We start from the raw sequence: 14,457 nt of genomic DNA on the forward strand, positions 1-14,457 counted from the left end.
GAACTAATATTTTGGTGCACCTTGATCTTCTTGCCTTTTCAGGAAGAATATAAGTTCCCCAAGGTCAAGGATGGCTTGTAATCCCCTCTGGATGTTGACAGTTTAGACATACAATAACCATTTTGTGGATACTTACTGACAAGTTGAACTGTAGCCTTAAAAATTCCTTAGATTTGTATTTCATGTTGACAGTGGTATAAATTAGTTTTTTTGTAAATGATTTGTGCACTCAAAATTCTGATGTAGTTTTCTTGAAATAAGGATTATATTCATGTATAGTATAAAGAGAGCATTCCTAGTACAGAGGCAGTATATGCAAAATAATTTTGAAATTTCAATGTTAGCAGTAGACAGAATTTGCTTTTTGCTGTCTTTTTCTTTCTTTACCTCTCTCCTGCTTCCTGGTAACCACCTCCCGACACAACCTGTTTCTATCTCTTCCTCAAAGTGGTTCTTTAAATTACATTTCCTCCAATCAAGACCCCATTCCCTCTATATGACAGACCTTCCTTAGATGGTATGAAATTAAAGTAATTCACTATTGAAGTATAAATGATGTGTTATCCCTGCTCTGGCCTCATTTCTCCCATTCCCACTCTCACTGGAAGCTTGGGTCCCTGGGGCATCTTCCCTCAGAGTAATTGGCCAAGGATTAACCTCCCCACCCCAGGGGCCCGGGAATAAGAGGTTTCTTGTATCGTCCTCCTGAGTGTCCCTATCCAATATACTCCCCATTATCACTCAATCAGTACAATTCTATTAGCTTTTACAAACTAGATTGACTGAAAAAGTATTGCTAGAATGGTCATTGTAAAACTTTCTCCCCAAACTGGGGGTGTACTTTCCTTTTGTACATACAAGGGGAGGATGGATTCTGGCTTAAAGTATAAGTAGCAGTGAGGTACAGCTGTAGAAAACATAGTCAATATCTCCTGTCTCTTGGACCTGGCTATCCATTGTAGAATCATTTCCCCCTATGTATAGCTTTCAGTTGAACTCCAAGTGCTGATGTCTTTCTAGCATTCACAGGAGCATCTCCTTCCATCATGAGGAGTCAGAATTCCTGAAGCTGTCATCATCTTTGGAGAACGATCTCCATCTCTAGCTACTTCCTCTGACATTGACTATTCACACATTGACCCCTCTGTTGCTAACTGGATACTCCATTTTAATTCATCTGAGATTAAAAATGAATAAACACAAGAGAAATGGGTGCATTATAGCCACAGATACATTATTTGCATGCTTCTTCGGGCATCTGCTGGTTATTCTCCCCCTCAGGTACCCAGTGGTTCCTGGCAGTACTACCTCATTAACCATGAAAGAAAAGAAGTAAAAGGGCCAAAGGGAAGGAGTAAGTTCATACCTTTTGTGTATATACTCGGTTCTCTCTTAGCAACTTTTATCAACCCTTCTGGCTCCTCATTCAACCAGAAGACTTCATCAACATACAGAACTGATCCCATAATCACTATGGACTAAGCTATTCCAAAGAGTCCCAAACCTCTATAACTATCTGTTATATAACTATATCTGTTATAGAAATGCCTCTTTCAACTATCTTCTCATGCATTAAGTCCTGAAGCCAATCAGGGCTGTCCCTGACTGGATTCTTATTGATTGATCTCAGTTATACTAGGCTTAACCTTGCCATGGAACAATTTGCCTTTTAAAAGAAGAGTTCTTTAATAGTCAAAGTAAATTTATGGAATGACTCAGGAGATATTTTGGGGAAAGGATGTACTTCTCTGTTAAGCCCCCTGAAAGATTTCTAGTCCCAGCAATTTTAGCTCAAAATATTAATTGCTAAGAAAAACATTTTCTGAATTAAAAAAAATAAGTTAAACAAGGAAATTCTTTTTTTTTAAGGAATTTCAGAAAACTTGGTGGGGTTTTCCCATTTTTGCAACTCCAATAACTAACAACATGTTTTTAACCATAAATCCAAAATTGTCCAGTCCTGTAAACCACATGGGATTAGATCACTTTCTAAATCATATTTTCATGGCTGAGCAGAAGTGAACTTTTTGTGGTAGAACCCGGATATACCAGATGACCCCAAGGCACTGCCAAAAAGACTGGTCAGTACCAGAAAAACTTGGGTCAGCTGACCGGTTTTAGAGGAGGAGCAGTTTAGATCTGTTTGGCTAAAAAAATACATTGAAATGGCTAAGAGGACTCTGAATGCCAGTTTTTCTGGGTGTGGCCAGAAAATCCACAAAATGAAATAGAAAAAGCATTATGTTCTCATGCAATCATAATACAGTTTCTGTTTGTTACCTGGAATTCAGATAGTACAATCATACTTTTTTTTCAAGAAACATAGGGCAACAGACAAGAAAAACATTTGTTGTTCAATCATGTCTGACTCCTCATGACCTCATGGACCATACTGTCTATGGAGTTTTCTTGGCAAAGATACTGGAGTGGTTTGCTATTTCCTGTTCCAGTGGATTAAGGCAGACAGAGGTTAAATGATTTGCTTGGAATCATTCAGCTAGTAAGTTATCTAAGGCCACATTTAAATTCCAGTCTCCCTGACTTAGTTCTCTATCCGCTGAGCTATCTAGCTGTATTCAAGGTAAACAGGTTAAATGACTTGAACAAGATCACACAACTAGTAAGTGTCTGAGAACAGATTTGAAATTGGGTATTCTTGACCTCTACACCTAGCACTCCTACCTGTCCCAAGAAAAATATAACTTTAGAGTAGTTAAGGATATTAATGGCCATCTAGCAAGAAAAATATAACTTTAGAGTAGCTAAGGATAGTAATGGCCATCTAGCCAATCTCCTTCATTTTACAGGTAAGGAACATGAGGTTCAGAGAGAATAAGGGATTTGTTATGGCCATGCAGCCAGAGGGAGGATTTGAACTCAACTTTTCCTGGCTTAAGGACTCTTCTGCTTACTATTGCTACATATGTAACATTGGGCAAGACATCTCACCTTTTTTCAGCCTCAATTTCCTCAACTGCAAAAAGAGACTTTTGAACGAGGTATATTTTAAGATGCCCTCTACCTCCAGATCTCTCATTCTGTGATAATCCTAAACTGGTTTCAGGGATTGAGTCTAAAATATATAGAGAATTGACTTAAATTTATAAGAAGTCAAGCCATTCCCCAGTTGATAAATGGTTTTCAGATGAAATCAAAATCATTTATAGTCATATGAAAAAATGCTCTAAATCATTATTAATAGGAGAAATGCAAATCAAGACAACTCTGAGGTACCTCTATATTCCTCTCACATTGGCAAAAATGATAGGAAAATATAATGATGAATGTTGGAGGGAATTGGGAAAATTGGGACATTAACACATTATTGATCGAATTGTGAAGTGATCCAATCATTCTGAAGAGCAATACAGAACAATGTCCAAAAGGCTATCAAATTGCACACTCTTTGACGCAGCAGTGTCTCTACTGGGCCTGTATCCCAAAGAGATCTTAAAAAAAGGAAAAGGACCCACATGTGCAAAAATGTTTGTGGCAGCCCTTTTTTGTAGTGGCAAGAAACTGGAAACTGAGTGGATGCCCATTAGTTGGGGAATGGCTGAATGTGTATGAATGTTATGGAATATTATTGTTCTGTAAAAAATGACCAGCCCGATGATTTTAGAGAGTCTTGGAGAGACTGACATGAACTGATGCTAAGAAAAATAAGCAGAACTAGGTGATCATCATACACAGCAATAACAAGATTATGCGATGATCAATGTGATAAGTGAATTCCAATGGTCTCCTGATGAAGAAAATCATACTCAGAGAGAGGACTTTGGGGACTGAGTGTGTGTAATACAACATAGTATTTTCACTTTTTGTTGTTTGCTTGCATTTTATTTTCTTTCTCATTTTTTTCCTTTTGACTTGATTTTTCTTGTGCAGCATGATAATTGTGGAAATATGTATATAAGAATTACATGTTTAACATATTGGATTATTTGCTTTCTAGGGGAGGGGATGGAGGGGAAGGGATAAAAATTTTTGGAACACAAAAATTTTTAAAGGTGAATATTGAAAATTATCTATGTATATGTTTTGAAAATTAAAAGCTTTAATAAAAATTTTCAAAAATTAAAAAAAAAATTAAAAACAACATGGAAAGGATGATGGTCTAGTCACAGGAATAATTTAACCTAATCCTTTATGTCTTCTGAGTCTGTCTGCAGTTCCAGACAATGAAAATTCATGTTCAAAGTATCCATCTCAATCAGTTTATTAAATGAACTCTTTATATTTTATAAAGCAGGAAAATGGACTCATTTTATAATTATGTTTGTTCAGTCTTAAAGTTTGGGAGTTAGGGAAAAGGAGGTAGGGAATTGTTCTAGCTCATTCTCAGCCAAGCAAAAATTTAAACTTACCAGATCTCCTTCATTATGGCCCCTACTCATGTATTTTCCATTTTTTCTAAAAATCTTAGTCCTTCAATTTCCCAACATTATTATAATTTCATAGGATCAACTAGACAGGGATTTTAAACCATTTTGGTTTTATGGATCCCTTTTACAATCCAGTCAAGTCTCTGGGCACCTTCTCAGAATAATGTTTTTTAAATGAATAAGATAAAGTGCACAGGGTTACAAATAAAACCAATTATATTGAAATACAGTTGTCAAAATATTTTGACAATTTTACAGACAGACAAGTTTATAGACAAAATAAATTTATAGACCCCAAGTTAAGATCCCTTTAGGATTTTAGGACATAAAGATCTTCTAGTCCACTTCATCTTCTCATTTAAATCATTTGTTCCACACAAATGAATTTTCCAGATAACCAAATCTTTCTCCTCTGTAAGCAAAGAAACTTCATTACTGTAACCTGATTTTTGAGGTAAATTCTTCTAAAATGAATTACGTACTTTAAAAAATAGTTTGCTAAAATTAGCTTAACTTATTCCTTGATGATTCAAGATCCTTGTAATTGTCAGAAGCAGCTCTAGTATATAGAATTGTTTGCTCAACATTAAATGCCCTGCTAGGTGGTGTAGTAGATCTGGAGTTTGAATTGTGCCTTGAACTTCTGCTGGCCTTGTGACCCTAGATTGGCCACTTAATCTTTCTCACCCTGAGTTTCTTCGGTTGTAAAATAACAAGATTGGTTTCTAAGGTCTCTTCAAGCTCAAAATCCTATTTATTTACTTATTTTAATTCTTGAGGGAAAATAAACATTTTTAAAGATTGCACATGAAACTGCAAATCTATTATGTACGATTTGCTGTTTCACATGCACACACACACACACACACACACACACACACACACACACAAATATGCCAAATTAGGACCCAGATAATCAAGCTTCTCCAAAATTGCCTGAGTTGAGGATAAATGGTCTCTAAGCAAGATCCATAAAGACCACTCTTGTTTTCTAAATAATAATAGCTCACATTTCTGTATCACTTAACAGTATGAAGAACTCTTTCCCCACAATAACCCAGTAAGATAGGTCAAAGCTGGAAAAGACATTATTGATTTTCTAGCTCAACATGCTCATTGTACAGATGTGGGAAACTGAGGCTTGTTATGGGGAAGTGATTTGCATTGTCATGCAGCAGCAGACCCAAATTTTCTAGTTCTAGAGCTAATGCTATTTCTAGGATGTGGTGATATCCTATATTATTCCCCTTTTACTGACAAAAAAATTTGAGGCTCGAAGACTTGCCTGTATCAAATGTCAAATATCTAGTGACTGATGAGTTGAAAATTTAAAATAGATTGATTTGCTCCAAGCCCAGTATTCTTTTTGGTATTTTGTTGCATATTAATTTGATATGTCATTTATTTTCCTTATCTCTGCAGGAATTGTTCTTCCCCATTCCTGGCTTAAAATGAATGCTCCTTGAGAGCAGGGGGGATAGCTTGGTTTTATCTTTGTGTTCTCAGCACCAAGGACAGAGCCTAGTGCCTAGTAACTACTTAATAAATATGCTTATCAAATTGAATCTCACTCTCTCAACTCCCTGCATGAACTTGAATGCATGAACTTTGTGGCAACTATTTTGGTTGTTCAGAGGCCTTTTTGACTTATTTCTGGGCTCTCTGTAAAATTATAATTAGTCGATTTTGCCATGTAAGTGATATCCAAACACATGGGGCTGCATAGTGCTTCCCATTTGAGTATATTTTTATACAATTTCTTCTCTCATTTCATCCTTCCAACTATCATAGATAGCCAGCAATAACCAACATGTGTTTATTACTACTTTGTAGAGTGCTTCGTCTTAATTCTGAACCTATCACATGATGCTGAAGTATAAAAGTCCTTTGCATAGGTCATCCCTTTAGTACATCTTAAGGTCTTTGAAGGCAGGGTATGTATCATTCATCTTTATATTTCCCCTTACACTTAGTAGTTGCTCGATTAATATTTATTGAATGACTGGATGACTACTTCTACTTGTAAATGAGAAAACTGAGGCATACAGCTATAAAATGATACCCTAAGGTCACCCTGCTGTCTTAATGTCAGAGCCTTGTCTTAAGACCTGTAGACTTGGGATTTTTCTATTAAACTGTATTGCTGAAATATAGCATATGATAGTCTATGGTATTCTCATTGCCATTCTTTGGAAAGGTATAGTAGAGTAAAGGGCCAGAGAGGGCAGCTGAAATGAACAAGGAAATTGGGTATGAGACAGAGGGAGTTGGCAGGAAATTGAGAATTAAGGTTCATCAGTATAAGAAGTGACTAAGATTAGGTTTCATTAGTCTTGAAAAAGAAAAACTGAGGATGAGTATTTAATTAAATCCTTCAGAGGCAAAAATGACACGGATTGGGTAAATACAGATTTGTCCATAAATTTTAGGAATCTTAGGACTATGTGCCCAGAGCTATCAGACTGAAAAAAGTCATTTTTAGGGCAAACAAAAAGTAGAAATATTAGAGTTCAAAACAAGTGTGGGGTGATTTACCTCTAGAAGTGACAATGGATTGAAAATGGAAGCAGATTCAAGGAGTATTTAAAAACTCAATTATAAGAGATAGATATGTTTGGGGGACATATTCTTAACCTTCAGTGGTTTGACAGTGGGCAGAACAATTGAATCTTCCCTCATATAACTTCTGAGTGGTCCTGTCAAAAACAAAACACAGAGCTGATAGTCTGACCTAGCCTAGACATTTTTACATTTTTATTCCTGTTGCTTATTACACTAACCAGTTAATCAACAAGCATTTATTTAACAGTTTTGTTGTTATTCACTCATTTTTCAGTTATATCCAACTCTTCACAACACTGTTTTGGATTTTCTTGGCAAAGATATTGGAGTGGTTTGCCATTTCCTTTTCCAGCTCATTTTACAGATGAGGAAACTGAGGCAAACAAGATTAAGTGACTTGCCCAGGACTACATAGCAAGAAAACCTCTGAAGCCAGATTTGAACTGAGGAAGATGAGTCTTCCGATTCCTTGACCAGTGCTCTTTATCCACTGAGCCACCTGCTGATTCATTTAGCACTTGTTTTCCCCCCTGTAAATTATTGTTAGTGTTAAAAGTCGAGGTACTCTGTGAAAATTGTAAATCTGACTTTGGTATCTTCTTTTAGAGTCCCTCTCCTTCAAGTCACTCCTTTTTGGTTTGTGCTCCTTACCATCTTTTCTGGTAGATCTTAAACCTGGTTAGCTTTTAGTTAATACCCAAAGAAATATTTTACATTTTAATAGGGTGTTTCAAAAGAGTACTAAGCCACCAAGACTCAAAGAAATGGCTTTCTAATTTTGGAACACCAGGGACAAATACTAATACTAATAATGAACACCACTGATTTAGCTCTTTAAGACTTACAAAGTACTTTACTTATAACTTCTTAATAACAATCCTTTATAAAGTAACTGCTGTTATTATTCCTATTTTACAAATGAAGGAACTCATTTTGAATGATTTGTACAGGCTCACATAGCTAATATGTGCCCCGAATATACCTGTCTTTTGTAGTTGAGTTTCTAAATACTCCTTGAATACATACTTATATTCTGTCTGATACTAGCTCTGATTTATACTTTGTACAATGATGAAAGGCTAAATCTAACAATCCTTTGTGTGAAAACCATGATGATTGGCTGGAGGGGGGAGGAGAATGGAGAGGGAGAAAGCCCTAGTGAGGTGAACCAAAACACAATCAGAATTAGATTTCTTCTACCCAGAACCCTTCAGCTCCTCAAGGGACAATGCTTTTAACACTACAATAATATCCAAGCCAATCATTTAATTAGATTCGTCCAACCTGGCATAGCCAGAGAGCTAGCTTTGTACATCTGTCACTACCCACTCTGTATGAGTCATCCCCAAACTTATCAGCTCAGATCACACAGCCTTGTGAAGCAATTACCAGTCCGTCTTCCAAGAGGAGCTCTAGACAAAAACAACAGACTGGTGTACAAGAGGAGGAGGAGAAAAAGAAAAAAGAAGGAGAAGGTTACAAACAGAGGGAAATGGATGGGCTTCAAACGGGGCTTGATTTAGATGATCCTGTCCCAGGGACCCATGGAAAAACCCAAGATCTGAAATCCATTGGTTCAGTAAGTAGACTGTTCATTGAGCAACCTCACAAACCTTGTTGAAAATCTTCATGTGTACAGGTATGGGATGGGGCAATAAGGGATGAAAGGAGTTCATATGAAAAAAATCCAACATTTATAGTGGATTGCAATCTCAATGGGAGTCAACAGTGTGTTATAGCATTAGTATTTTTGGCTGCCCTTTTAGGTTTCATAAGAGAAACATGTTCAGAACAATAGAGGTAGTAGTCCATATGTACCATATCTATACATATGGAATATTGTTGTCAATCCTAGGTATACTACATTTTAGCCATTATAAGTCATAATATTTGCAAAAGAAAAATGACAAAAATAGGATATGAGGAGATTAGAGAGAGTATTGTAAAAGCATTGATACAAGAGAATGTTAAGTCTTATGTGGCAACTAGAAAAACTTCATGACCTGACCTTAAAAATTTAATAAGTACTAATTGGTCAAGTTTTCATATGGATGAGCTCACAGACAGTGGTTCTGAATTCATGATTGATCTTTTGAGCAACTGACAATACATTGAATACTTTCAGTAGCTTCATTCAAAAGTGGCTATTATTTGGATAATCTAGACTGCACAGCCTAAGAATTCATTTAATAACTTGGAAAATGGGTGCAAATTCAAGGTGGACAGTCTGCCCAGTATAGGTGCTGATAATTGCCATGAGAATGACCTTGGAAGACGCTACTACTATCATCTTCAAGTTGCAGGAAAAAATCCAGTTAAGATTTGTTGCAAAAATTTACAGAAAAGGAAAAATAGCTGTTGAAATTTTAACCTAAGACATTGAGATAAAAAACAGCTGAACCTCAAAGAAAAACAACACTCAGACAAATGAGGGTTGCTTTTGTGTTTTCAATATATGATAAGTAATACATGGATCCAGTTCCATGCAGGGGCTTGATCTATCACTTAACTTTTCTTGTGAAAATCTACACTTCAGTGACACCTTGATTAATGAGATTCAATCACATAAGTCCAATTAGAAGGTCACTTAAGACCCCATCACTTGACTTTAGTTGAGTGCTAGAGTCCCTTTCAACCCTGAGACTCAGTAATTCTTGTTGCCAACATTAGAAGACCTGGAGCCATCTAAGAACAGACTTCTTGTTTATAGTTGTTTCGCTTCTTTGTTCTATGCCCATCAGCTCTTTTTATTGGTTGCCCTGAGCTTTTAGCAACCGACTAGGGAGTTGGGACTGGGGCTGGCAACTTATATGAAAAAGACTGCATTAAAAGAAATTTAGTGCCTTCTCTTTGCAGATACCAGATTGAAATAAGACAAAATACCTGCAAGGAGTTTACAGTCTTATGGAAAGTGGTGATGGTAGCTGTGGTCATGGCATAAACACAGATAGTTGTATTATAAAGTCATCCATTATAAAGGCAGCTAAGTGGAGCAGTGAATAGAATCTAGGTATGAAGTCTTGAGTTCAAATCCATCCATAATTATATAAAAATATATGTATACATATGCACACACAAAAAAACTGTTACTAAACTTGTGTTTGCCTCGTTTTCCATATCTGTAAGAATAGAGCTTACCTTCTGAGATTGTTATGAAGATCAGAAAGTTCTTAAGTCTTCCAAGGTTGTGTTTACAATGTTATTGTTATGGTATAAATTGTTCTTCTGGTTCTCTTCACTTCACAAAGATGAGCTTATTGATTATGAAAAATGCTTCCTAGTCCATCAACAGATTGGGTCATATACTCCCTTGTGCTAGAAGCACATACATGCACATGCTCCTGAAACAGGAACAAAACCCTAAACCCAGTCACTCAGACTTTCTTGTTTCTGATAGCACCACGACACCACCCTTTGCCTAGGACTCTGATGTATGCAATGATGGGATTGCTTTTGATGCTTTTTTATTTCTCTCATCTCCTATCCACCAAGCCACTGAGTTCTATCAATCGTTCTGCCACATCATGCTCCCAGCCGTTTCCTCCCACCCAAGCGTTCAGAACCACTTATTTCCCCAGTTCTGGTGCATGCTGTGTGGGGGCTATGAAGCAACATGAGTCACAACCTTAGACTGATGCAGACATCTGTGAACACCCCCACATCCTGAGTGGGGGAGACTAGGGAGCAAACCCCAAAGGAGCCACCATCCCTGCTTCTCCCATCCTCAGAAGCCTCTCCCCTGCATCTTCCTAGCTTCTAGCCATAGGCCAACTCTACCCAAAATAGGTCAGCTTCTCCCCACTATGTGGCTTTTAGAACTCTGCTCAAAGAAGTGATGGTATATCTACTGTTGCCCTCAGCTTTAAGAAATATCCCAGCATTCCCAAAAAGTCTTTTGGGTGGGACAACACAAGTTGTTCTTTCTATGTTCTGGGATGCAATTCAATTTTTGTATATTGAGGTGCTCCCCACCCTCAAAACGCAAAGCAAAAATGATATATTTTCAAAGCATAAGAGAAGAAAAGCCCATTTGACTTAGTGGTGAGCCAAAGTAGCTAATTGTTTTATTTCCAAAATGACAGTCGTCATTATTATCGATAGAATTTATATAGTACTTTAAGGCTTGCAAAGCACTTTACAAATATCTAATTTGATTCTCACAAAACTCTGGGAGATTGGTGCTATTATTTTTCTCATTTTATAGAGGCAGAGTTAATTGATTTGTCCAGGATCATACAGCTAGGAAGTGTCTCACATCTTTTTAATTCCAGCTCCAGTTCTTTTTCTTCTACACCACTTAGCTGCCACCTTATTTCATAAAGCAGAATATATCCTTTTAAGTAATAAGAAATTTCAGTGTGCCTGTTGAGAATATCTTAATGGAGGCCTCTACTCCAAAAGGTTGATGACATAGTAAAGAATTTTTATGAACAAAATCCTAAGTTTGGGTCTTCTTACCAGTATGACCTTCCACAAATCACTCTACTTTGTCCCCAGCATCCCCATCTGTAAAACAGGGCATTGGACTTGATTTTTAAGGCCCTTGTAGCTTAAATCTTTTTCCTCTAATCAATCCTCTTTATTCCTGTTGATATTATTGTTATGTAACTTTCCTTACTACTTTTCTTCTAACAGGTCTTCCTGATATCATTTCTCCCCACCTTTAAACTATTTTGCTGACCTTTTGCCTAAAAATGTTTTTTAATGTAAAGATCTGGTCGTGTTACTCTGCTCTAGAATCTTCAATTTGTCCCTATCACTGTTTATTTTTCTGGGCCCTCCATTATGTAATACCACCCTCCTTTTCTGGCTTCATCATCAGATATTTTCCTCGGTTCATTCTGTGCTCCTGCCAAGCTCATCTGTGGAATCTGTACTCCTACCAAGCTTGCTCTCTCTTCCCCAAAACATACTATACCAACTCCTGCCTCCATGCTTTGTTAATTAGTGCTCCTTCTGCCCAAAATGGCCTCCCTTCATCTCCTTTTCTCTTGAATTCCTTTTTATTCTTTGATGTCTATTTCTGAGTGTCCCCTCTGTGAAGTTTTCCTCAATCCCTCATGTTATTTGCCCTAAAAATCATACAGCACTTTGCTTGAAAATCTTTAATGCAATTATAATGTATGATTTTTGCATTATAGTTAACAGAGAAGGTTACATTAGTAGGGCTCAAACAGTTGAGGATGGATATCTATTGATAGCTTCACCTTGCTCCTTTCCTTCCATAGTCCTACCTCATGACCTGAGGCCCATAGAATTCTTTATAACAAAAATATGAAAAGAAATCATAGCATCAGACCATCTGATCAAACTTCCTCATTTTACCCATGAGGAAACTATAGTTCAGAGAGGGAAAGTAACTCCCTCAGTCCCCATAGGGAGCAAGTGGCCAAGGTATAGGGTTAAATCTCAGATCCTTGGGGTCACTGTCCAGCACTTTTCCCACCACAATGTACTAGATAGTCCTTGTGTTCTCTGTCTCTGCACTTAACTTAAGGAAAATGCCCCTTTCCCTTGTACTTCTGAAAGGCCAGAGTTCATGATCCTTTGGGGAAAGGGCTAGAGGGTTGAAGGGAGCACTCCTTCTGAATGGATTAGCCACATGTCCAGGATCTTATCAGGGCAAAGGGCAGAGATTTTGGGCCCCTGAGACTCTGTGATATCTGCTGAAATCAGGAGCAAATCAGGAAACTCATCTGATGTGAGATAAACACTGTGGCAGATGTTGCTGAGAATTTCACTTAAGGGAAGGTCACCGATTCAAGGCACCTTTTGATGAATCTGTTGTTTTTTTTTTTTAACTTAAGAACTAAAAGTCCTAAATTTTTCTAAAGGTGGATATGATTAATAAAGATGGAAAGCACATATTTAAGGAAATATTTCTCCTTGGGCTCAGTATAAGTGAATCCAATGAAGGCATACACTTGCTCAGACATAGACCAATTCACTTATCCTGTAAGCGAATGATTTATATGAGAATGCATAATTAATTAATTCCTGACTTTGACCTAGAATCCAGGTTGCTACTTACTCACTCCAGGCTCACACCATCAACTGTGATCCAGCTGCCAAAACACCAGAACATCCCAAAAAGTTGTAGGCAGGGATATGAATTTTTCAGCCACAGTTATTGACAAAAACTATCTTTAGTGCCATAAGTTTCATTCTCTACACCAAGGAGAGTACAGGGAATACCCTCGCTGATGAAATCATAGATTCTGAAACTGCTGTTTCATAAAAGTGTGAGGGCAATAAGCTTTTGGCTCCCTTGCCTTCTAAAGCGGATATATCCCAATAGTGTAATTGATATACCCAAACCCAAATGCTTACGTGAGTAAAAGCCTCCATTTTGCCATTAGATTATAAAATCAAAAGCTATCTTTTTCAGCTTCTAGCCAAGGGCTAGACTTGTGATTGATTCTCAATAAATACTGATTAATTAATTGGCTAGTTAGTGAGAATTGAGATTTTTCCATCCTCAGTGTTTCAGGGTTTGAAATTTCCTCAGGACCTTGTCTGCATTTGGGTTTTGCTGCCACAGGATGGCAATAAGGCCTCATTAGCTGGGCATTTTCTGAACAGCTGCCTTTGCCTCAGGCCTGGTATTTTTTTTTTTTTCTTTCTTTTTTTTAAATCAGGAGTCAGTTTGATACTGTGGAAAAACTAGTGATTCAGGAGCCTTGGACCAAAAAGTGAAAAGTACACTGTTCTCAGAGCCAGGAGATGTGACTTCTGATTCCAGGTGTGATTCTGCTCAGTAACCTCCATTACACTCTTAACAACTTACCCATAATAGTCAGAAACTGCTCCAGGGACTTCCCTGGTGTATCTTTGGCCACTATCTAGCAGCAAGATCTGGGATATCATTCTGTTTCTCCAAGCCTCGGTTTCCTTATCTGATTAATGGGTAGAACGAGCCCAGCTTTATCTCACAGGGGTATCATGAGGATAATGTGACATGATGTGTGAAACTACTTTTTAAAATGGTAAATGATATACAAATGTAAATAATTCTGTAGAGGAACATCGAATTCAATAGCCATTAAACATTTATTAAGCACCTATTATGTAATTTTGTGCTAGGCACTATACTAAAGAAGATGAGGTTTGTAGCTGTTCAGTTTTTTCATTTGTGTCCAACTCTTTATGATTCCATCTGGGATTTTCTTGACAGATAGTGGAGCAATTTACCATTTCCTTCTCCAGCTAACAATTCTGAGGCCAGATTTGAACTCAGGAAGAGAAGTTTAGAATTTAATTGGGTTTTACAAATGAGTGATAAAATATCAAGCCCGGAAGAAATGACTTTCTAATTTTGGAACTTCAGGGACAAATACTAATGCTAATGCAAATAATACTGGAGTGAGTAGCTCTTTAAGGCTTACAAAGTACTTTATATATATAGCTTCTTTGATTCTAATAACAACCTATAAAGTAAATGTTTGTTTCTAGTCCCATTTTGCAGATGAAAGAATTGATGCTGAATGAGATTAAGGGATTTGCAAAGGAC

At 37.2% G+C, this 14,457-nt stretch overlaps 1 protein-coding gene across 7 annotated transcripts in view; it reads left to right on the forward strand.

Annotated features, from left to right (window-relative positions):
• The window catches only part of PRKAG2 (protein kinase AMP-activated non-catalytic subunit gamma 2), a 425,664-nt gene that overhangs the window by 117,845 nt on the left and 293,362 nt on the right, over positions 1–14,457 (forward strand). The window contains exon 1 of one of the 7 annotated variants that reach the window (XM_052000479.1): positions 8,084–8,526. The exons of the other annotated variants lie outside the window; for them this stretch is intronic. Within the exon in view, the coding sequence (XP_051856439.1) occupies positions 8,440–8,526 (87 nt within the window). The 5' untranslated portion in view covers positions 8,084–8,439. Of the gene's footprint in view, positions 1–8,083; positions 8,527–14,457 lie in introns of those variants that run through there. 7 annotated transcript variants of the gene reach the window in all.

This window comes from Antechinus flavipes, chromosome 5 (assembly GCF_016432865.1).
Source record: "Antechinus flavipes isolate AdamAnt ecotype Samford, QLD, Australia chromosome 5, AdamAnt_v2, whole genome shotgun sequence".
NCBI classification, from domain to species: Eukaryota; Metazoa; Chordata; class Mammalia; order Dasyuromorphia; family Dasyuridae; genus Antechinus; species Antechinus flavipes.